The following is a 25,111-nucleotide window of genomic DNA, read 5'->3' on the forward strand; positions in this document are numbered from 1 at the left end:
ACGCAAATGGTGGCCTGTTCTTTCCCTGAAACGTCGGTCGTCTCGTCCATCATGATGGCGAAGACTCCAGAAACTGATGATACCACCTTCTCTTGCACCAATCGCCCTGCAAACAAGGATATTTAACCCCCGGACCTGGCAAAACATCAGAAAGTACTAAAATCGATTAAATGACATCCTTACAATGATTCATGGAAGAACAAATTTTGGGGTGGGGGCGCTTCAGCCCCCCCCACCCCCCCTGGACCACGTGATGATCCTGTAAGATGGACGTCAGTTTCATCTCCATCACCCATCTTCAAAATCTACCAACATCCTCATCTTCATCTGAAGACACACACAATATATGAATTCAAATTTAAATATGATAACTAGAAATCAAAGATATAATTTAAGTTGTAACGGCACATGAATTCCAGGCATGACCAATTGCATGGATGGCTGATTTAAAATAGACAATATAACCCATTTCCACCTCAGGGATGAAGGGTCGCCGTATACTCCGCCACCCTGCTGAGATCAAAGTACAATGTGGCAAAGTTCTTGTGCAGTAGTGCCCAACAACCAAAGTTGTTGGTGTATCCTACTACTCAAAATAACTAATTAAACAGACGAGAAGAAAATCCCTTCATTTATTTCCAGTCTCTCTCCAATCATTCCTATAGTTTGTCTTCCCTGCTCATATTCCACGTGCATCTAATAACATTCATCCCATCCATCTTATTTTTGGTCACACAAGATGGAAAACAAATTTCAAAGAAACATAACACTATTTATAAATCAGCCTTCAGATTGCTGTTATTTGTATCCATGAATGACTAATTTACAGTATCTAGCTTTTTGCTCGTGTGTCAATATGCAGCAAAAGGATAAACATAATGCACGGGTACACTGTCTTTCATTTATTTTTCACCCACATCAAAAGTAGTTCATTGGAAACCATGCCTTAATTCCTAAAATAATAATTACAACAATGAGTAGAATATTAATTTCAGTCCTAATAATAGTGATGATGATAATGATAATGATAACAATAATGATATCAATAATCCTTATAGATACCAAGGAACAAATGACAGGGATCTCCAAGTGGTAGTCCTGAGAGAGAGTGAGCATCATAGAGAATCATCCACTCGCATCTAATCTTCAAAACCCAATACCACCCTCAGTCCTCATCTCTATCTATAAGTGCAGTGCAAGTTTTAGATGCACGTGGAATGTGAGCAGGGAAGACAAAATATAGGAATGATTGGAGAGAGACTGGAAATGGATGAAGGTAGTTTCTTCTCGTTTGGACTAAACTGAAGACATCTCTGTTAAGTTCGACTATGTTTCTCCTCCACATAAGGAAAGCTAACAGTCAATGACTACTCACCTCCTGCTATTGCCATAAGCCAATGACAGAAACAGTCCCTTATTAATACAATATAGGCAATACTACATTTCTTTCCTGAGAGATTGATTAGAAGGTGCAAGATACAGTGGAGTTGTGTATAGGAATACAGTGATAACATTTTTATACCCTCTCCACAAGAGCACAAGACAAAAGGTGGTTCCCAAGGAGTATGCCAGATTTAAGAATAGAAGAGACGAGGGATAGTGAAAGTTAAAAATAACAATAGTTTATATTATTATAATTTATTTGGTTTAATGTCACAAAACTCCATCTCTCACAGAAGGCTAAAGCAGTGCCTCCTCTCAAATGACTTTTGGAAATATGGGAATTTAATGCAGTATGCCCATACTATACACTCACTTCCTATTAGGCAGCCTTGAATCATCTCAACTCCTAAATTCTGCCAAAGTAGTGATGCTCTAGGCCACTTGATCTGTGACCATCCCTCAATAATAATAAAATAATGATATCATGATTATGATAACAACTGCTTTCCTCCTTGCAGCTTTGCGTTGCCACTCCTACTAATCTTTCCCTTTAAACAGGGATTAACAAAGTGGTCCTGCCCACCTACATATATTTTGGTCTCGGGTACAGTTGGATCTGCCAATTATGGCCAAGTTGGTATCCCTTAATGCAAATAAAAAGAAAAAATATTTTTCTCCCACAAATATGAATACTGTATACATATCTGAGAAATATAATACTGTATATTCACAAATTTACTTAAAACAAAACAAATTGTTTACAAATGAGTTTAGTAATGTCTTATCTGGCTAAAACTTTGTAAATACAAGTACAGTATTTATGTACATATATGTATTTACCTACACAAGTTTTAGTTATTGCATGAAGTCTAATAGATAAAAAACTGATCACTGTGGTTGCTTTGAATTTTGAGTGTTTGGGCAACATCACCACATAACCATACTTTGTTTACTACACATATGACAGTACATTGTATTGACAGTTTTGTGCTGATGTTTGCATGCTATTTTTCCTTATGTCCTTGTAGGTGTTTCCTGGCTTTGTATTTGGGGCAGGATTAAAGGTTAACAGGGGCCCAGGGCCACAGTGTATTTTGTAAAGGATCCCCTAACCTTCTCACAGTTTAAAGCTTTCAGCTGACTACAAAAGTCAGTGTTTAATTACTTACTACATTTTCAGCTTATATCTACTTAATTTCTGTGGTAGACTGTGAATGTGTCATTACTCATTACACCAGTGTTTCAATATGTGTCTCCCCAGTATGCAAAATCACACATGCAATAAACCTACATCTCCGAAGTCCCCATTTTATGCATAAAAATTTCAGTTGTGTGAGTTGTGTGTGATTATTACTTTGTATAATACCATGAATTGTAGTACTTTGTTGTACATACATATACCAAAGGCTGGTTCACCCTTACAAGGGAGGTAGCCAAAAAAAACAAAAGCATAAATCCCACTCCCACCCATTCCATCCCCAACATACTTTGTTGTAATGTATGAAAATGTGCAGTGTGGATAACTGAATTCAGCTGTCTGGTACTTCTGTGGAAGTGTTGGGTTTTAATGCAGTCTTTGACCTAGGCAATGTGACACAGGACGGGGATGATCCTTCATCCATGAGGTACTCAGAGGGGAGGGATAATGAATGGGTTTAGAGTTGGTGTTAACTTCACCTTGGCCTTCCCCATCATGAAGTGAAGGCCTTTTGATACATGATTATAAGTGTGAATAAATCAATCCCATTGTGTATGTTTAGAGTGCAACCAGTAACTCACCTCATTTTCCCACAAAATTAAATAAAATATTCACTTCTTGCAAGGTGTTGCAATGGGGTGGGTGAAAGGGTGTTTTGTTGTTGGTATGTGTACTGACAGCCACCTTCCATATAAGAAGGATTGCAGCAATTGTCTATGTGTTTGTGTGTGTGGATGCATTTGATTATGTATTAACCACAAGCATAACTGATTCCATTTCAGTAAAACTATATCTGCTGTGCATTGATACATTACATCCAGTAGAGGAGGATTTTCCTTTGATGTCTACTCTTCCAAATGGCATATCACAAATCTAGATAATGCATTGCTACAAATCTAACACCAGAAAACACAAAGGACATAAAGAATATGAAAGAATCACAGACTAAGCAACACTATTATAGAACACAGTAGTTATGTCTCTCATGAGCAAGAAGAGTGTCACAGCATACAACAATAAAAAATAGCAGCTAGTATAACTGTGGCATGATCCTACATAATTAGGCTATATGCTAATGAGATGCATTTAATTGGTCAGTCAGTCTATTGGTCCAGGATTCCCCTACAGGAGACTCATTGCCATCTGGGCAGAGCTGGAGTACACATTCCCACAGTGGTCCCAAATCACAAGGCCCAAGAAGCCCATACAAGTCCGTTACACCTGGGACGCTATTGACATCCACCAAGTCCCCCAAGATTACCCAACCTCCACCTGGAGATACAGCCATAAGGGGCTGGTACTTGGTTGTGTATTAAAAAAAATCAAGGGAATGATATCTTTCAATACGGACACGGATGTGACAAATGATATGAAAGGAGAATTCCCCTCCATGACACATTTCCATTATTAGCTCTTTGTCAGCATAAGAACACACACTGATGTTATGACATGTAACAGACTTGTCACAAATCCAACTCCATTAGAGGCTTCAGCCCTTGGCTCTGAAAAGAAAAAGAAACAAGATTAAATAGTTGGAATTATTTTCATACAGTGGATTCACATCAATATAAATAAGACGAGATGAGAACTAAGATGAGAAGGAGTGAAATGGGTGGGTATGGGAGCGTGTCTTTGACTTGGCTACCTCTCTTATAAGGGGGAAGAAACCTTGGTATATAGATAGGATTCACATGGAAACTCATACCAATAGAACTTTCATTCTATAATGAGGTTGTATGCAGGAAAATCTATAATAACATGACTTTGTGCTTTATTAATGTAGTGTTACATGTCACTAGCTTGTAATAGTAAGAGAAAAGCAATCAGTAAATGTCAGCTCTTATTGGAAAGGTGGAAAGATCCCGGGCCAAGTCTGGAAACTGAGTGTCAGCTGCTCATGGCTCCTCCTCCAGATGGAGGTGTGAATGTTAATGGGTTTAGAAGAGGGACATGAGGAATGCACTATGTATGAACTGGCTGTAATGCTGGGGAAGACATAAAGTGCAATATTCACATGGCTTAAGCAGGAATGAGTGTAAAGGAAGCAAAAGGGGGTGAACACGTTCTTCTCCCATTCTTCACCTCATCACAATGTGGTAACAGTATATCTGCCTAGGGGAAGGAACTTACTCTCATTTTTCCAGGCTGGTTTGGGAGTGGTTGATGTGCTCTTCTTGTGCCAAGAGTTGCGGGTTGACGGCCACCATGGTAAGCTTGATCCCGAACCTGCACTATCCGATACATTATGGGCAGAGTCTTGATTATTACCATTGTCTGATGGACCCTTCTCTTTTGAACCTTGATCAACAGTAGAGGGTGAAGTAGCTATGGTATCCTCACACGAAGCTGTACACAAAGAGGAAGATAAACACAAGATTTAAGTTAATGGGCTTGGTGGTTTTCCATGTACACGTGAAAGATCAAATGACTCATAACAGACAATAAGAATAAACACAGGACTGTCAAAGGGGAGAAGAATAATTATTACTGCAAGTCAAGGTGAATGGGGCAGTTAAGGAGTATAATAATGTATAATATAGAAGAAGGAAAAAAAACAAAATGAAGAATAAGAAAAATAAAGTGGTTACTAATAAAAACTTGCCTTGAACGTCAGACTGGGAACTTGTGACTCAGCATTTGCTGTCAATGATCCCCCCAGACATCAGCCCAACCAAGAAATCCCTACCACAACAAGCAAGAACCAGACCAGCACAGCTGTATCAGGCCACCACACAGCATTAAAACAGTACCGATACAGAACAGGCCTGGTCACACAATCAAATTACTCCAGATACTCTCACATAAATGAAAAGAGAGAATACCTCATCCTACAAGGCCCAACTCGCCTTAATCTCTTCCTTGAGTGACTTGTGGCCCAATCCAGTGGCCATTACTGGTAACCTGGGAACTGTGGGTCTCCTCACAAAAAAAAAAAAAAAATAGGCAACAGATTGACTGATATATCGATTCCTGGGATCGATTTTGGACAAATGTCTGTACTGCATTGGGCTTATTTGTTTTTGTGCTACATTCTAGCAGTATAAAAAGGAGAGTAATAATGGTTGTCAGTTATCCCTATCTGAAAAGGTGGAGAAATAGTGAAAGTGATATAAGTCTTTGGGCCTATTCCAAAGACAGAGGTAAGGATGCCACTAGCATTTCAAAACAGGCGACATGGAAATGATTTCCCCTGACAGTCTTGCAAGACCACTATTTGCAAATACCTTTTGTTGGTCCTAAAAGTAGAAGTGAAAGATAGAGCAGAAAATGGAGGAATGCTGGGCAATAAATGAGCATATAATTCACATACAAATTCTCAAATAAAATTTGCAGTGTTAAAGAATAACAAGATGACAACTTACCTCTCATACTAAGTTTCATTCCAAAGGCAAGGGGTTGCAGTCCCCTCTTGCAACTTTTGCCTGCCTCGATGATGTAGATTTCCTGGCTGTTGACAACCACACCAGCAAAACACTCGTATGTATTGACGTCCTGGCGGTGCGTGTACGTGAACGTCACACCTGCCTCTTCCCACTGCCCGAGGCACCGGTACTTACGTTCTGTAAGTCAATGTCATCAAATGATTATCAATGTTGCACATACTTTTAGAGCCGAGATTAATTTATATTTTGAGGTCAAAATAAAAATGAGATGAATTGATGGTGGTCAGTAAGAAATGAATGGTTGAAAAAATGAGTGTAACAACAAACCAGCTTTGTGCAACAAAAAATTTAGTCATGCAGTCATTTCTCAACAAATTTGTTTATTCCATGAAACAACTGCATTGTACACAGCATATGCATAATCCATATAAACTGTATGTATTTCCATCATTATCATATAATTTCTATTTATGCTACCATTTCCATTGCCTGCAATTCTTGTGTTGTGTTGGTTTCAAACCACTTGAAACAGACATAAATACTTTGGATGAATCCATTTTCCAAAAGATCCTTGTGCTTGGCTATAATTATCTACTTAATTTAAGTATATAGGACAGGAGATACAATTGTGGTATTCTGTCTCTGCATCTCTTACAGTCAAACCTGTCTACGATCATTGTCAAGTCAGCTGATCATGTTGGTCTGTTACTGGGGCCAATGGAAGTTTCTACAACTTATTCTTCACTTTTCTATGTGGCAGGTACTGCAAGAGACCATGAGGCCTACACTAGGCAGTTCCATGTCCCTTACCAGCTGTCATCCCTATCCATAAAGTTATCTCATCTTCTCTTAAAACAACCAATTGTTTCGGCACTGACTACATGGTTACTTTTCTCCATACAAGTTTATGAGATTCCTACATTTTCCACTACAGTACAGCACCATCACTGATGCAGTCCATTTGAATATCTTTACACCGCAGTTAACAAGAAACAGAGTCTGTACAGGTATCAACACAGAAGAGAGTTTAATTTGGGTAACCACAACTCTTCAGACCAGGATCCTGTCCTCTACTGAATAAAATTGTCTGCCATTAACCAGTGACGAAATATGTGAAATAATTAATGAATTTGGCGACCACACTGCAGCTAGATTTATGAGTAATCTAAAGCCTCACATTTTTAATTCATCTTGCTGTTGTCCCTTCCATAATCTTTAAATTGTTTCCAAACATTTATTTGTCTACCAACTTACCCTCATGCGAATCAAGAGACAAAAACAAATTAATTTTTCCTCAATTAAATACTAGGTTATTCACCCACACCTACCTTCATACACATGAGAAGCATTAGCACAAGCAGACACGGTGTAATGCATGACTTCAGGGTTACGGCAGTCCGAGTTCAGCCGAGCACAGAGATCCTGTGCATCTGGAATTACTCCTGTATAATCCCCAGCTATAGGACAACCAGGTTGTTCTTTGGGTCTCAGATCTGAAGAACATCATATAACAATCACTCAGTTCAGTCTGATGAATTCATATCAGTCAAATTAATGAATTAATAAACAAATGGGCAGTATTATCCAGTACATAAAAGGTGCCATAAAACGAACACTGACTTCCTTGGGTGATCCACTGCTGGCCACGGAACATATTGTCTGAGCACAGGTGAGTGGCATTGTATACTTCACTTGGTGAGGTTGCTGAAAAAAAGGTGAGTGGAGGAAAGATTAACAACAAACCCAAACACATGATTTGATTTATTGTCACAAATTCTCCCCCCTGTTGGGAGGCGACAGTGCCCCTTAGAGTGGACTTTGTAGCGTGGAATTTAATGAACCATGCCCTTGGTTCAACTCACCATGAGCAGTTTGAATCATCATCATCTCAACCTTTACCGCAAGTAAAGATACCCCAACCCACTCTGCTAGCAAGCATCCTAAACACATGTAATAATTATATGTTGCCCTGAGATTCACTGATTGGAAACTCAATCCCTCCACCCTTCCTAAGATCTATCAATATCTGAGAAGAAATATCGGACTGTTGTCTGTGTTGTATTAATATGAGGCTGTTTCTCTGTCACTAGTAGATGCAGGAGGGGAGTAATAGCCAGTTGTCAGCTCTCTTTATGTGAATAGTAGGAGGAAATACAGTCATAGTTAACAGAGATCCTGAGGCCTGTCTGGAGACTAAATGTCAGCCCCTCACAATTGCACTTCCAGATTGAGATCATGGTGTTGTTGGTTTTGAAAACAGGCAGATGGAAGATGATTCTCTCCAATATCCATCTTGCATGACCACAATACACTGATGCGTGTCATTAGTTACATACATACAGTGGTACCATTCTTGACTGCTAATTCAGTAATCAGAGTTCAAGGCCTACTCAGAACTGAAAATATTTCAGTAATGCTGCACTGTGAGAGGAACTCCAACTCTGGCGGGCAAGGAATTGGGTGTGGGTGTGGGTGTGTGTAAGGCCACAGCATTACCCATAGATTGAATCATATATGAGCTCTGAGCTCTCATCTGGGAGGGTAATTACTGTTGATCATGAGTTCAACATGTGATCCTAGACCAAGGTGAATCACTCACACACACAACTTGTACTAACTCGCCTTAATTGTAATACTTACCCATCTGAAACTCCAGGACATTAGTATCCCTTTGCTTGATCCAGACACACGTGAATGTCTCCTCACCACTGTGGAAAAACAGGAGACAAATATGTACAAAAGATGCAAAAATGTATAAATAATCAATCAATTTGTTGTTTCAGTTCTCTCAGCCACCAGTTCAGTTCAGCAAAGAACTTTAGCAGTCTAGAGTGAGTGAGCATAGGAAAGTGTAGAATAAAGCACTTAGTGTCTTCTGTGTTATGACTGCCCTTAGAGTATTTAGTATCTGTTGCCAGACCAACACTGATCCAGTGCAATTCTTGTTTGTCATGAGAATGACTTCTCTACTGGGTTGATTTCTGGGGAGAGCCTGGTGAGCTTCAGTACTTGGCAGTTTATTAAGGACAGTGTGTATATTTTTGTATGGAAGTATTTTCTTTTTTAAATGGAGGATGTAGGTTGAGAGAAGCAAGTATCAAGAGAAATAGGCATTTGGGAATGAATGCAAAGAGGATATTTTATGAAGGTGTGATTGTGCCAACAACACTATATAGAAGAGAGACTTGGAATTTAAGGGAATTTGTGATGAAATGTCTGAGAAGTATGGTAGGAATCACAAGATTGGATTGAGTGAGAAATGAGGAGGAGAGCAGGGTGGTGGAGAAGGAGATGTGAGATAGGGTTGATGAAAGAGTATTGGGATGGTTTGGACACATAGAAAGAATGGGTGAAGGAAGATTATTAAGAGATATGAAATGCATATGTGGATGGAGTAAACATGAGGGGACGACCAAGAATGAGATGGATGGATGGGATGAAAGAGGCACTGAGCAAGAGGGGGATGTCTGTTGAGCAAGGAAGAGAGAAGGCAGGAGATAGGGGTGAATGGAGAATGGCTGTGTGTAGATGATACTGTGATGCAAGAAAGGCAAGGGGTGGGGTGTTTAGGGAGTGGTTATATGTGAATGATATTTTGACACAGCCCAAAGGGATTTCTCTCTGTCTTCTATTTTTCTGCACAAGGGGATGGAGAGGGGGGGGGGGTCGCTGATTAAGTGAAGCAGCTTTGCTGTGGATGTTCTGTGTCTTGCTGCATTGCTTCTGACCCAGGGCAGTGGGCAGGATACAGGGATGAGCCATCATCCATGAGGAACTAAGAGGACAGAAAGGGCGGTGGATGGGAATGGGTATGCCTTTGGCTACCTCCCTGGTATGGAGGGAAAAAAAACCTTAGTATATAGATAGAGATAACTGGAGATATATTGTGGCTTCATTCCTGCCATTAACAATTCAAAATGGGACCAATCACAGTGTCTTGGAGTTACTTCTGACCCATCAGAGACTATAAATATATCTTTAAAAAAGTGTGAGATAAAAGTATGGCAAGCATACGCTTTGACTAAGGTCTAGGCCAATCACTTATAAAGGGTGGGAAATAGCCTTTGGTATGTACGAAAATTTGGACTTACCATTGGGTCTGAGAATACAATGCATAGCGATGTGCTTGATGAGAGTGATGAGAGAGGCATATATTGCGATATGTTTTGTCTGTAGTCGCATCATTGTACTTCAGTTCGTTTACATCAACCTGTTGGTAACGTATATTTAGGGATAAGAAGAAGTACAAAAATATATAAATATATAAGCAAAATTTAATTGGGCGACCTCTAATCTCCAAAATGCTGAATTGGGAGGAATAATTCAATAGATGTTATTTCTCTATGATGTGGGCATGTGTTTTCACTCAGCCACAGTGGGACCTATATATTTACATATTATTTGTTCCACAAAATTGTTCAAATACAGCTATTCAAATGTTAGTTCAAATTTTCTGATAATAATGGATACTCTATTAACCCTTTCTATAAAAATAAATAAAAAAAACTCTTTGCATTTGTAACGTTTTTCTACATTTATATAATTTTTCAGGTTTTGTTCACCTTGAGATTCTGCCATGTTCCCTGTGCCCATTCTGGGAAAGCACAGGCAGTGGTGTGAACAACAGCTGGTGGAACAGGTGGTGTAGCCGGATAGAGAACTAGATTTTCATAACCATCCCATGGGCTGTGTAGGTGGTTGGTGCAAGTTGCATCCATACTGAAGCTCAAGAATATCCTACTGGATCCCTCTTCTTCTGCATACATCTGTAAATATATAGCAGAAAGTCTTTAGTAAAACAATGCCTAAGAGCCTTAAGAGATTTTTTAAATTTGGTAAAATATGCACACAAGTACAAGGTTAACTCCAAGCAAACTTATAGTGCTAATTGTACATCTGTAAATATATAGCAGAAAAAACTTAAGTAAAATAATGCCTAAGAGCCTTAAGAGATGTTTGAAGTTTGGTAAAATATGCACACAAGTACAAGGTTAACTCCAAGCAAACTTATAGTGATAATTGTAAATGGGAAAATTAAAAAAGAGGAGGACCTTAGTCCCATTGGTCCACTACTTTTTGTTATCTGTTTGACAAAATGAAGAATACAGTGGTGCTTTCTTAAAACCTAGATTGTTTATACATCAGCCTATTCATGACGACAAGGAGCAATTAACTCGAGTACAGTATTCAAATTAAATTCTTTATAAAGTAAGATGAACCACAGTGACTTCTGAAGCTTACTGCACAGCGATAGCGGGGATGGTTGTCTGAAGTGACGTCAGGGTCCCATAGAGCCAAGTAGCGCTGACCATCATAGCCACGCCAATCCCCTAAGCATCGCAAACCAGTCTCCAGTTGACCAAAGCTACATCGTCGAAAACTGTGAAATGAATATAAAAGACCTGTGAGTATTTTTGAGATCTGTATTTTATCAAAATTACATGCATACATGGAAACACGTACAAACTAACTGTTGATTCTGGCATTGAACAGAATAGACAAGTTGATCTTTTTGGAAGAAAAGCAAAGAAGACAATAGAAAAACTATATTGTGGGAGATGAAATACATATTGCAATGCAGAAAAAGCTTTTTCAGGTTTTCAAATACAAAGAGGTTTAAAGGTGAAAGAATAAATGATGTCAGAAAGTGAGAGAAAAAAGAAAAAATATCGACTGATATATAAAATTCTTGGCAGACACAAACGATAATGGTGGGAATTTGGTAATTGTAAAGTTTTCTTATATTTGTAAATATGAAAGTGAAAATATGGATCAACCATCAACATTAGAAAAGGTAAATTCAGAGAATTAACAAAATGTCTTGCAGACGACATGAAACAGGTAACGCAAGAACTTGAAAGGCTGAGAGAGGAAATCTCCAAAAATATTGATGATCAATGAGTTAAATGACAATATTATGTCAATCAACTTAATGTAAATAATACATATATAAATTGTGTAATTAAAATATAAAAATGAGAAACAAAAAGAGGATAAAGATAAGAAAAAATTAATAGAGTCAAATGTGAAAAATGTTCAGGAAATTACTGAGGAACAGTAAAAGTTAGATTACGAGAATTAATTAAACTACGAAAATGTAGGTAAAATGCAGTCAATAAAAGTTAGATTACGAGAATTAATTGAAAGTAAGAAAATGTGGCTACAATGTAGTTAAAGTATTGAGGAATAAGAACCAATGGTGTGGGGTGTTGTAGTGAAAATGAAATGTTCTAGAATATTCGGACGGAAAGAGGATCACATCAAGAACTGAAAGAGAAAAACATGAATCGATAAGAGTCAGATAGTAACAAAGGTAAGTGACTATAATTCAAAAATTGACGAGAATGAAGAAGCAATGAAAAAACAAATGAACGAATAAAAAAAATTAAATTGCAGTCCACAAAAATAAAGTAATCAACAGGACATGAAAATAGTGAAATAAAGACAAATGCAAAGATATTTGTACAACAAGAAATGTAACAAAGAATAAGAAAAATGAAAGGAACTTGTTGAAGGTAGGTTTGATACGCATGCGCGAGCTGGCCGATGCCTTATCCCTTCACTTACCTAAGTTGCAGCTGAGACCCGTGGGGGCAGTTGGCTACTTGGGAGAAAGGCTCTGGGCACTCAACTGTGTCCTCGGTCCCATCGTTCAGGTTGTAGGTAAAACGATAGCGGCCATCAATGGGACAGTGAATTCTATCGATCAAACCTTCTCTTGAAAAACTGCGCGACTCTGTTGTCAAAGTGAGATCAACGTCAATTTAAAGTGTATACAGTGTTTACATAAAAACAAACTATTTTGGTTTGATTAAAAATACACATAACCAGTAAAACAAGTACGTGAAGTTTATATACATAGATATAAAACTGCGTTCCTAACAAAAGTTTAACCAAAGACCATTTTGTGATCAACGTTACAAAAATGTCGACAATTCATTTCCGTACGGTGCGCGTCAGTACCTATTGTATTTATCTGTTTGTGTTTACCTTAAATTTCTTATTTTTGTTTATCTACATATTTATTTATTCATTCTTGAAATGACTTACTGTAGAGCATAATCTCTCGTGTTCTGCGAGCCTGGATGTCGGCAAGAGTAGGGCAAGTCTCTCTCGCTGCCTCTTCCGTTGTGTAGCATTTGTCAAGACCCTCCGTATAAACCTGCGAAATATACATATAATTAAACCATAGCGTCGGTTAGTAGTGAATACACATTTTTTAAATCTAGAATTTGTATACGTCACCCTTACATTCAGATTGTGTATATTTACTTCACTGTGGTCATGGATCACGTGCTGGTCTCGTGATCGAGTTATCATCCCCCCCCTTGGATACAAGCTAGGGGGGGGGGGAGTGAGGACTCACATACACACACAAACACACACACCATTTTACCTAACAGAGATAGGCACTGGCTTGCAATGCTGTTTATTAAGCCCTGGGCGAGAACCGAAATCGAACCGCTGAGTTAGCAGTCGACCTCGGTACTACTACACCAGCAAGCAGGTGTGCGTGTTTTGAAAATAGCGCATTCTGCATTTATAGATAACTCTCCCTCTCTCACCGTATGTGTGACGTCATCGAAGCGAGGATTCGGTCAAGGCGCTTTGTCCTAACACTTTCGACGAGACCACACCCTCATTTTTTATATTGTTTTATTAAAACTGTTTGGCATCTAGCTGAACAAGTTCTTTAAGAGAATTGTGTTAATTTAAAACATCATTTCACAGTGCTGTGGACAGCCCCCCCGCCTCTTTGGTGGGGGGGCCCTGAGAAGATACCGTGGGACCGTTTGTCGGTGGGGGACCATCTGACGACAACCCAAAGAACCCCAGCACAAAAGAAAAAAAAACATAAACTTTCCTTTCCTTTTTCGACACAGAATGTAGTAAATAAATTATTCTAATCATACTTAAATATCAACCATTAACTTATTTACCTGAATTACGTTGCCTGAGTGGAGGGCGATATGAAAACATCTTATACAGTTCTGGCCTCCCGTGCGGTCAAAGAGAACGACATTATTGCCTTCTCGGCTGTAGCACACGCCCCACACGGGGATAGCGTCCGGAAGAATAGTGACCTGAGAGTACCTGTGAACGGCTCCTCCTGACACGCTTGACTGCGTTGCGAAAATGCCTTGGAACTCGACGGGAAAATAGCAGACACAGCTCACTGGAACGGAAAAGAAAGAGCGTGAGAATGTACATTGTGCTCACACAAAGTTTGTGTGTGCGCGTATGTGTGTATGTACTTGTGTGTATTTACGCGTATGTGTATATAAACGTGTATGTGTGTATGCACGTGAATGTTTGTATATGTACGTGTATGTGTGCGTATGCACGTGTATGTATGTATATGTACGCGTAGGTGTACGTATTATTTTTGTGTGTAAACGTGTGTCTGTGTGTACATTAGTGTATGTATGTATATGTCTAAGTGAGTGTGCGTAGAATATGCCTAGATTACTGGTTTACAGTTGTGCTCACGGAGTCCGTCCCTTAATCACAATCTTATCAAACTGCCTTCAGACGATCGTTACTGGCCTAGTTTGTGTTTATTTTTTTTTCCCCTCTTTTCCAAACCGACAGGTCAATGTATAAATAATCCACCCAATCTTAGTTCTCTTGTGGGACATCAATCTCTCCCAAAAAATAAACAAATAAATAAATAGAATAAAAAATATATCAAATAAGATATTAATAAAATCAAATAAAAACACGTTGGCAACCAAAATTCACTTCTTCAATTTATCTGTTTTTATCATTATCATTATTATTATTATTTACAAATTTCACATGTATGTGAATTTGTGTATGGATGCGTGTTTGTGTTTCCGTGTCTGTGTAATGGATAAACAGGTACACGATATTCAAGTTTATTCAAAAGGAAGTGGCTGCCGAATATTAACGAAAGATAGAAGTTTTACACAAATTATAAAAAAAAACGAATGAACTCACAAACGGAGTTAAAAATATCATCAACAAAGCAGTTTAACAATTACGTATCAAATAATCGAAAAAAAAACATAAAAATTATATCTTTTACAATTTTTGAACTAAGGTATGTTAAGCGAAGAAAATGCTACACTGTCGAAGCTGACTCATCAAATTGACACAGGAAATGAAGAATCAGAACCGAGTAGAAAAGTTCAACATGATCAACATTCATTATTTGAATGAAATTCATCTTCCATTCATAAAAAATGCTGTTATTCTTTGGCCCATGGAAACGTCACTTAAATATCAAAATAACGATTGCATATAATAAGCAGTTCTTACCCCATACAGAGGGATACAAAATAAATAGTTAAATAAAGAAATATAAATGGATAACAATATGGCAACGCTTCGTAGGACGCCGTGAGCCGTCGGAAGGAAGATATTACAATTTTTATTCTCAGTAATGTAATTACAACAAATCTATTCTGAGTACACCATACAAAATTATAAATATATTTCCCTATCGTAAACACATAAGAATAATAATAAAACGTATAAATAATATTCATCTGTTTACTTATACAATTTGCATTTGATGTAACGGACACCAGATAAGCGTTAGGCCAACTGTGAACTTTATAAGTTATATTATGTAGTTATTCCCTTACGGAATAATTGAGATTCTTCACCAGAATACTAGAAGAAAAAAAATCACATGCAAATGGATCCAGATGCGGCCAGTATCACCAATAACAATAATAATAATAATGTATAATGATAATAATAACAATAACAACAACAACAACAAAATGCATCAAATTCGAATAAGTAAACAAACATGTTAATGCTGCATGGCTATTTCCAGCATCAAGGAACTAATCAACTTGCAAGATAACTCAAATTAGCGCATTTTAATGATGAATTGTGCTACCGATTTTATTTCATCTTATTCAACATAATCAACAGCCAATGCAAATCTTGCTTACTGTAGTAAGACGTGGATATATAAAGAACTGAGGTGGTAATTCTTTCATTAACTAGATTTTTTCCTTGCTAGCCAGCCGCTACTTCCCCACCCCCATCTCCGCCTCCATGGGAATTTCAAGAACATGACTCGTTGATTGGCATCATACCTCTGACAGCACGCAAGTCAAGTTGTAATAGTTGATATTAAAGTATTTTTATATATATTATATTATTAAATGTTCATTTTGATGAACTGTTCAGAATTTATTCTGAATGCTTGTCTACATTTTCATGATAATCGGTTTAAAAAATAGCTACGTGCTTTCCAGCTACATCGTTCGATTATTATCATCATTATTATTATCAATTATTGTTACTATTATTATTATTATTATTATTATCATTATTATTATTATATAATAAGAATGATAGTCATTTAAGTCGTATGCCATTGTTCACACATTGCGACAGTCGGCATACCTTGGAGCCATGGAAGCTCCCCACCAGACAATCACGACGACTTCCTGTGACGCAGAGGGTCACGCATGGGATGAGCGGACTCTGCTTAAAACCAGTTATTTTGATCTACTTAACTACCTGTCTGCCTAAAGTCAGCGTCCTGTTCCGAGCTGTGACGGTAAGTTATGCCGTGCAGTGCTGATTTTTGATGACTGCTGCTTTGGTGAGAGAAATACACACAGCCATCCGAACGTCCTTACATTGAGTCAATGTTTACAAGTTTCGAGAGCATTTGATAGTTTTGCGAATTTTGTCGTAAATAATGTGTAGCATTACAAATAAATATTCGCATTTACTAATTTATTTACGTATGGGAAAACTATGACACTGATTTCTCATGAAATGTACAAAATTAGCAAAAATTTAAACGACGTATTTGTAGATCCCATAAGAACTCCTCTGCATACTTGAGGCAGAATTCCCATTTTCATTCACCCGGTCTGACTACACCAACGACGATTTGTATTAAATTTTGAAAGTTGAAATCCGATCATAAAAACGTCGTTTACAAAGTGTTTTTTTTCGCTTTAGGCAAGCGTCTTCATTAGATAGTAACTAAAATCATGAATTCGCAGCCTGTTTAACGCTGCCATAAAGTTAATCATGTTCAATTTTACCGCGTGTCTAGCGTTTCAGTAGCAAATAAAAAACTGGTGTCTAGCGTCAAAAGCATAGCCGTATTAACCGGCTTTACTTCAACAAGTCATTTCATCCACAAGAGAATTTTTGAAGGGTTAGTCATGTACTGATGAACAATAATCTTTAGCAAACGCGGCGCATTTATTTTTGTGACTTCAAGTCTGTGAGATGGACAAATATGGTTTTACACAACCAGTTATGGAGGTTAGATAAATCGGTACTACATATTTTGTTAATAAATTGTTCATAAAACAGCAGTGATATAACGAAAACCAAAATATATTTGCTTGTGTTTAAATGCAACAGGGCTGATGTCACGGCGTACGCTTTTTGAAAGTATGGGATCAGATTCAACGGAAGTTTATAGGAGAAACTGGCTGAGTGTAATGAAGACTGAGTCATCACTTCAATAATGAAAGCACCGAAGATTATCATCATGAAGTGAATCGCCTCGAAGATTTATGATTCATTAAATTGAATGAATTTATGATAAATTCAATCAAGAATTCGAATAGAAACGGAAAACGTCCAGGAGATTTTTTCGGCCCATAATTGGGTCGAATGGAAAAGAGTTGTAAATAGATATTTAATATAGATAACTAAATTAAGAGGTACTATTACTTGTCATTCAAGTGTTCAGGTCATGCAAATGTATAACTGAAAAAGCAAGTTTTACGGCGGTTTCCAGTATAGCCATTGTTGTCTTGAAACAAAGACGTAGAAACTGTCGTATTGTAGCACATCCGGTATAAATAAGGAAGCCTTATTACTTATTTCTGCTATTAAATCTATCGTTGGTGAACGTTTCTATCAATCAAATTGGACTGAAAGTAATTTTCATACTAATAAGTCAAAGTAAAATGTCGAGATAAAATGTAATTGTTCTCGGAAATTTTATTTCAGACTGCAATTGCCGAGGCCGGTTCTTCCTAAACATTGGCTGGATTCCTGGAGGCGCTCATTTCTCGCCGAGTTCGATTCAGTGTGAAACTTTTTTTTTAATCTCTGTTATTAGTAGCTTCCTTTTGATTTTTTTCAAACATAAAATCCTTAGGGACTTGTCACATAAATTATTTTTAATATGTTCTACCGATTCTGTTGTTAAATTTGAAGACGTTGCTTGTACCTCAATCTGGGCAGAGATAAATTGATTTTACAAATAAGATAAAATAAAATAAGGAGAGAATTTAAACCCTGACAAAAGAATCTTTATGTAAATTTCTAAACAAGTTCTAAGACAAAAGAGCATCTAAAAGAAGGAACTGACAACAGGAAGACAGGGAACTAAGAAAGAAAACGGTTATAAATATTAGACGATTGTTTTAGATGTTTTGTGTTTATTTACACGACTCTGACCGTTATTTTATACCATTTCGAACGCGGAGAAAGATGGAGATACGCGAATAAATTATTTATAAATAATAAATGGGTTATTCATAAATAAACATTTTAATCACCACAAATAATTAATCAAAAATAATAATGAATATGTTACTAACCCTAATCAGTATATATGTATCCATAATGTTATTTACGTAAGTTTATTTAGCAAACGTACTGCCCAACGACTCCAGGTTCCCACATCCTTTGTTCACTTTCCTCCACCTGAGAAACGCTGTCGTTGTCCACAAATGTGTTCCCGCGCACGCACGCAGCCCATGTAGTCAAATTCACAAGGCGGAACAGCGAGCAGCCAACTAAGCCCTGCCACCCGCCTCTCCCTCTACTTTCTTACCCACCCCGTCATACTCTCGCCCCATCCCGCCTTTCTACAGTCCTCAAAAGCCAAGGCATTCGCTAATACGGTCGATAATACATGTGCCCGTAATTCCACAACTATGGAAGGGGATGACTCAAACGGTCTTGGCTGGATTACCTCGTAAATGGCCAAGTTGAGTCGGAATTCTTGTATCGCGCTGGCCTGGGGTCCCCGACACATGGCTATTTCCTGTGTGTGTGTGCGCGCGCGCGGACCGTCCCCTTCCCAAACTCCCCCACTCTCCCACGCGACGAAAAACTGCTCCCGTATGAGTGCGCATGCGCGCTCCCATCTCCTGAATTTGTATTCACTTATTTGTTTATTTATTTATTTATTTATTTATTCACTTATTTGGGAACCTGTGCGTTAGCAGTCTGCGATCATTAGTGGTCAAATTTCATATCCCGGACCAACCAATAGAATGAAACAAAGGAAGATAAACACCTCGAGAATTGTCGTACTTGTGATAGTAAACTGACTTGTTATGGCGACTTCATTTTATCCCACACAAACAAAAGGAACATTGTATTCTTAACTTCTATAACAAACCTTACACCACACCAAAAGATAAACACAAAGAGAGAGTGTGAGAGAGAGAAGGAAGCCTAAAATGATTGTGAGGATAAACAAAGCTTTCAAAAACACGCGACGACATGATAAACAAATGAGCATCTTGTCCAACGTCGATCGCCTGCCTCCTTCCTTCCTTCTTATTGGTTCTTCCCCGTGTTGGCGGAGCAAGTAATTTGTTAATGGGCAGTATTAGGTCATTAGCTTTCGCTTTGGCTCTCTCTTCCCTCACTCTATCCTGTCTTTCTCCAGGCAGACGCGATGCATTCCTGGACTCTCTGAGATGTATAAGGACAACAATCTATGGCATTCCAATCACTTATTGCGAGGTTGTTTATACTTAAAGCTCTCGCACAACTTGTGTTTACCGTATTTTCCAGTTTATCTCGTTTTAATTCCAATGTTATCATCAATTTGTACATTTATTCTTCGTATTTGCATCCACAAAGGATTACAAAGAAGGAGCATGCCGACAGGAGACCTTTTGGTCCATAACTAGGTCGGATGCGAAATATAATAATGATAAATAAATAATAATAATATAAATAATATAAAATAAAATAAATATAGGTAAAGTGAAATAATAAACAAACAGGTAAATAGAAAATAATAAATGGACATACGAGTGAATCAGTGTCCTCGGACCACGTGCAAGACCCGTGATCGACTGCCATTCCCCTCCAGTAGGAGAGTTCAACGCTTGAATGTGAACCAATCGGTGGGCGAGGTTGTGATCCTAGCCACACCCTTGCCCAATGGGAACAGTAACGACTTATAGCGTTAGCGAGGCTTTCAACTCATGACCGGGGATCGATCTTGGGTCTGCGACATCTGGAGACCTCAACGCTAACTACCACGGATCCCCACGCTCGAGGTCCCGAGTTTGAGACGAGCTTCCGTCACTGTCCCCCTTGAGCATGAGGAGGCAATAATCATCATCGAACTCTTATCTGGAAAGACAATTTCTGTCGATCACGAGACGAGCACATGATCGAGTACCATAGTGAATCACGTGTATGCAAAGGCGTCATCACACTGGGCTATTTTTCCTCCGACATTCTATGTATCTTCTGGTGAGAGAACAAAAACAGTTTGCCGGCGGAAAAAAAAAATTGCTGGAGGTGGGCGGTACCGCCGATTAATCCGAGATTGGAGGTAAAATAACGAGTGCGACGGGTCCTTCAGCAACAACAGCACCATCAGGTCCTCTCGTCCGCTGAATTAAATCGTCAGACAGTAGCCAGAACCAAATATATAAAGTTTGACTTCGTCGCAAGAGGCGAGGGAAGACTTTATTTTATCTGAATAAAATCACCTGACGACAACGACGAATAAATATCTAAACTTGGTCATCCTTGTGTGTGTGTGTGATTCACCATGGTCTTGGATCACGTGTTGGACTCGTGATCGACAGATATTCCCCTCCCGGAAGAGAGCTCAGAGTTCATATGTGTGTGTGTGATTTGCCTTGGTCTTTGGATCACGGATTGGACTCGTGATCGACAGCTATTTCCCTCCCGGAAGAGAGCTCAGAGCTCGTATGACCGATCTATGAGTAATGCTGTGACCTTACACGCACACACACCCAACTCCCCGTCCACGAGAGTTGGAGTAACGATTCGAAGCGCAGCGATACTGATATTATTTCAGCCCTGGGCAGGATTCGAACCCGGACAGCCGTAGTGACAGTCAGGGACTCTACCAACCGCGCCACCGAATCGTGTAATGTGTGTGTGTGTGCGCGCGCGCGCGCGACCGCGTGTCAAATCCTTCCGTATACATTATTTTTAGGAACTTATAAAATAAAACTTAAAAAGATGTATGTATATACTGAGGCTTTTTCAACTTTGTAAGGAGAGTGGCCGTGTAAAAACACGATTTGATTTCATGAGAGAAAAGTACAGAAAGTGGGATTTCCAATTTCCCTATTCCTCTTTTTGAGATACGCATGGGAACTAAGTGATGGTGCTCTTATCCCCCCCACACCACCCGCATACGGGAAGAAGTGGCGTTTCAGAGGTTCTAACCTATTCGAGAAGAAGAAGAGAACCGAGGGAATTTAAAAAAGTAGAAAGGCGGTTCACAATTCCTCTACGAAAAATGTTACGAGGAAATTTGGGCCAAGATTTCTCTACCCTCTGACGTCGGGATCCGGAATTTTTAAGAATACGACCATAGTTTCTGGGAGCCAACATTCTGTGGAATTCCTGCACGCAGTTCCCGACCCTAAGAGACCAGACGAGAACTATAACACTACAACACACAACTCATCTCTTAGACAAGCACTATAAATTGCGGTTTCTCTATATTCAGCAGTCTAGAAACTATTCAACTTCATTAAAAACCCGCAAGCAACCATGATAAAAGGAGATGAGCATTTTCGTAAGATAAAGAGGGCTGCAGCGATTAAATCATTAAATTCAATTATGGCTGGACTTTGTGGTTCTTCCTTAATTTCGTATACGACCATTACGGACTCTGCTGTACCTACATGAGTTCCGTTTACCTTCTACAGCATGTTAACGTTCCAGTAATTTTGTCATCATGTAATAACTTATGAAGTATCATAGCAGTATAATGGCCTCCCTTTTTTATATTTAGCAATTAGAGCCATCAACGAGCAACACAGGGACCAAGAAAATGAATTTTCAGCGAAAAAGTAACGACAACAGAGAAGACAGAAGTGCATTGTGGGAACAGCCAGTCGGCTGGCGGCAGGCAGGCAGGCAGGCAGCGGAAGAGACGTTGCCTCGGGCTCTTCCACGTTTTTGCCCTTTAGGAGGTAATGGTGCGGGGAAGGAGGACCGTAAGAGACGGGGGCAGGTGGTTGTTCTTGCTTGATAACTGCTGCTGAGGATCATGGTGTAGTGAAACAATGTTTAAGTTTCAAACTGATAAATGAGACGGTTGGTGTATACAAGCTGAGCAACCGAGGGGACGCATCTGGCGCCAATGATGGTAGAAGCTTCTGGAATTAACTGACTGTATCGGTGTACTTCTCGAGGAAAAACTTAACCTTGAATCTAACACTTTACAAAGAGGTTTGCTAAAAACTTCTCCCAGGGCGCAGCGAATGTAAAATCGGATCACAAACATGTCGACAAAATCTTGGGACATTCTTTGCTACTGGATAACGAATAGGGAACGTCGTTTTACCATGACAACATTTCTAAGCAAATATTTATCATATTTTTAGCACAGCAAGGAAGAAGTATTCGGTGCAGCGAGGTAGCAATGATAAATAAGCAACCTATTAGCAGAGGAAGGCTGGAACAAGGTTGTCGTCGAAGTATAGAATCTGGCAACACGGCTGTTGTTGTGCCGAGGTCAGGTATAAACACAGGAGTTGTGATTATAGGGGGGAGAAGCGTACTCGAAACGGAAAAATGTGGGAAGACCACGGTGGTTTCAAAGGCCAGGTGGTATATCTTGACACTGGCGATACTTGCTGTTGTATGTAGGCTACGGTAAAATAAAGATTCACGAAAATATCAAACCCATTGCAACAAAGATGTATTCATGCTCCTCGATTTTCATGAGGTGGTAATGCGATAGGAAAATAATGTTACACACCATGAGATTACTGTGAGCATGCGAGCTCTCTTTGTATTTTTCCTTTCTTTTCGTGCCTAAACGACAACAATGGTATTAAGAGCAAGACGTTGCGCCAGCATTGGCGCAAAATAGTATTGTAGCCTTGCAGAAAAGACAAAAGGGCCATTGTTGGTTTGGGTAGTTGTATCGTGCCAGAGGTTCTGTAACGCACGGCACGGAAAGTAAGGACATGGTGCAGATCACGACCTAAAACAGTGTTTGTGTAGTTCGCACGCATACACATATGAACGTGTGTGTGTGTGTGCGCGCGCGCACGTTCACCAAAGACCAGAGTGCTTACCCGATTGTGTTTGCTTAATTGAGCATTACAGGACGAAGTTGATTCTCGTTCTTCTGTGTAGCCCTTTCCCACACTTCGTCGTCCTTCCTCGTGGTCCGAACGACCCGTGTCGAACTCCTTCCCGTCTACCCTCCCCTTACCTTCCTTCCTCTATTTCCTGTATGAAGACTTCGTGCAATTTACAGCTCGGTACTTCACATAGCTTCTTCTTATGCCGCTCTGTTCACTTATATTGCTGTTGTTGTTGTTATTATCATTATTCTCCTTATGTCGTTCTGTTCATTTATACTGCTGCTGCTATTATATTGTCCTCAGTATCGTTCTTCACTTCAGGGCCGTTTTTTCCGTAATTAATTTTTCTCTAAATTTGTGTCACGACTCACCTATGGGTCGAGCTATTCGCGATAAAAAATATAAAAAATAAAGTCGTGCGCAGTTCGGACGAATGGCAGGGTTCAGGCAAGATAATTAAATTCTTCGTTAATATTAAATATTACAAGAACAAAAATAACACAACATAAATGGGTACAGAATAATATATCAAAGCATATGACGGAATCGATTAGGTTAATTACCAGGTAATTCTTGCGTGTGCTTAGGTTTGCAACACGTAAGTCCAGTTGGGCGAAACGAAGTCTTGATTATGCTGACAAGTAGGGACAAATAGGTAGTTTAAAGTGAGTGTGGACGATAACTTCTGGTAGGGGAAGCTTCTGGTAGTCGGGAACAAGTACTAAGGTAGTGGATGATGTTTCGTAAATAGGGAAAATGACTGTCGAGTCGCTCGTAGTCAAGCAGAAATCTAGAGAATGTCCGATACTATTCGGAAAATACACGACGGCTTTGCACTTCTCCTTGGAGAGGGGCCTATGTAGATTCAGGTGTACTGAAGGCGTCTGCTTCTTTTCTTATCTTCACTTTCTGCTTGGTTCTCTCACTGTAGTCCCTCTCTGTAGTCTCTGCTTCTCTTCACTATTGACTCTGGGTCACTCTCTGCATCGCTTTTTTATACTCCGTCAATGGGTGCTTACGTTTCCGGGATGCATAAACGTATCCAAAGTAGGTAGTTTAAAGATCTTGGACCAATAGGAAAGCAGAGTGAGCCTTTCCCCGCCAAATTATGTTACGTTCATCAGTTTGGCGTTACCTGATAATACGTAATGGGCGCACTCCACTAGACGGGTATTGCGCAATGCATAATATTTCAAGCAATACATATACATTATAGGATATAATATAAAACATACATATATTTACGCAAAGCGTGCCTTAAAATTACAAATAGGAGACTGTATTCACACAAGGTGCGTGAAACTTTGGAATACTTATTGTTTCTTTGCATGTGTCATGTATCTGGTTGTTCGTCTAGTATACAGGAACTATGCACGTGAACCCTTCTCGTTCTCCATCGATCGTAAAAGTCCATCACTCATTAACAAGCTATATAAATCGTTAGTTCGTCCACATTTGGAATATGCTGTTTCCGTATGGTCACCGAATCTCATTAAAGACATTGACAGATTGGAAAGAGTACAACGGCGAGCCACAAAACTGATTCCAAATATCAAAATCATACGAAAATCGACTAAAACATATGAATCTGTTTTCCCTAAAAAAGCGTAGACTCAGAGGTGACTTGATACAGGTCTTTAAAATTCTAAAGGGAATTGACAACATCAAAAGTGACAAAATTTTTACATTGAATGAGAATCAGACAAGAAACAATGGTCTCAAACTGTCCGGAAATAGATTCAATTTGGAAGTAGGTAGAAACAACTTTGCCAACCGTGTAGTTAATGAATGGAATAAACTTCCTGCAGAGGTAGTGCAATGTAGTTCAGTTCAAAAACTTTAAG

The 25,111-nt window shown here is 39.0% G+C and overlaps 1 protein-coding gene across 1 annotated transcript; it reads right to left on the reverse strand.

Moving 5' to 3' along the window:
- Positions 1-779: 779 nt before the first annotated feature.
- LOC143018485 (uncharacterized) lies at positions 780-24,254 on the reverse strand. The gene is made up of 14 exons (XM_076173858.1): positions 24,229-24,254; positions 23,831-23,901; positions 13,905-14,140; positions 13,015-13,126; positions 12,532-12,700; positions 11,206-11,344; positions 10,527-10,730; positions 10,056-10,174; positions 8,605-8,672; positions 7,585-7,668; positions 7,293-7,457; positions 5,944-6,141; positions 4,712-4,927; positions 780-4,083 (listed from the first exon to the last, which is right to left on the reverse strand). The coding sequence occupies exons 1-14, from the start codon at positions 24,252-24,254 to the stop codon at positions 3,989-3,991; spliced, it is 1,902 nt and encodes a 633-aa protein (XP_076029973.1). The 3' UTR covers positions 780-3,988.
- Positions 24,255-25,111: the final 857 nt, after the last annotated feature.

The sequence above is a fragment of the Oratosquilla oratoria genome, chromosome 35, assembly GCF_046742065.1.
Source record: "Oratosquilla oratoria isolate Oo_2021 chromosome 35, ASM4674206v1, whole genome shotgun sequence".
NCBI classification, from domain to species: domain Eukaryota; kingdom Metazoa; phylum Arthropoda; class Malacostraca; order Stomatopoda; family Squillidae; genus Oratosquilla; species Oratosquilla oratoria.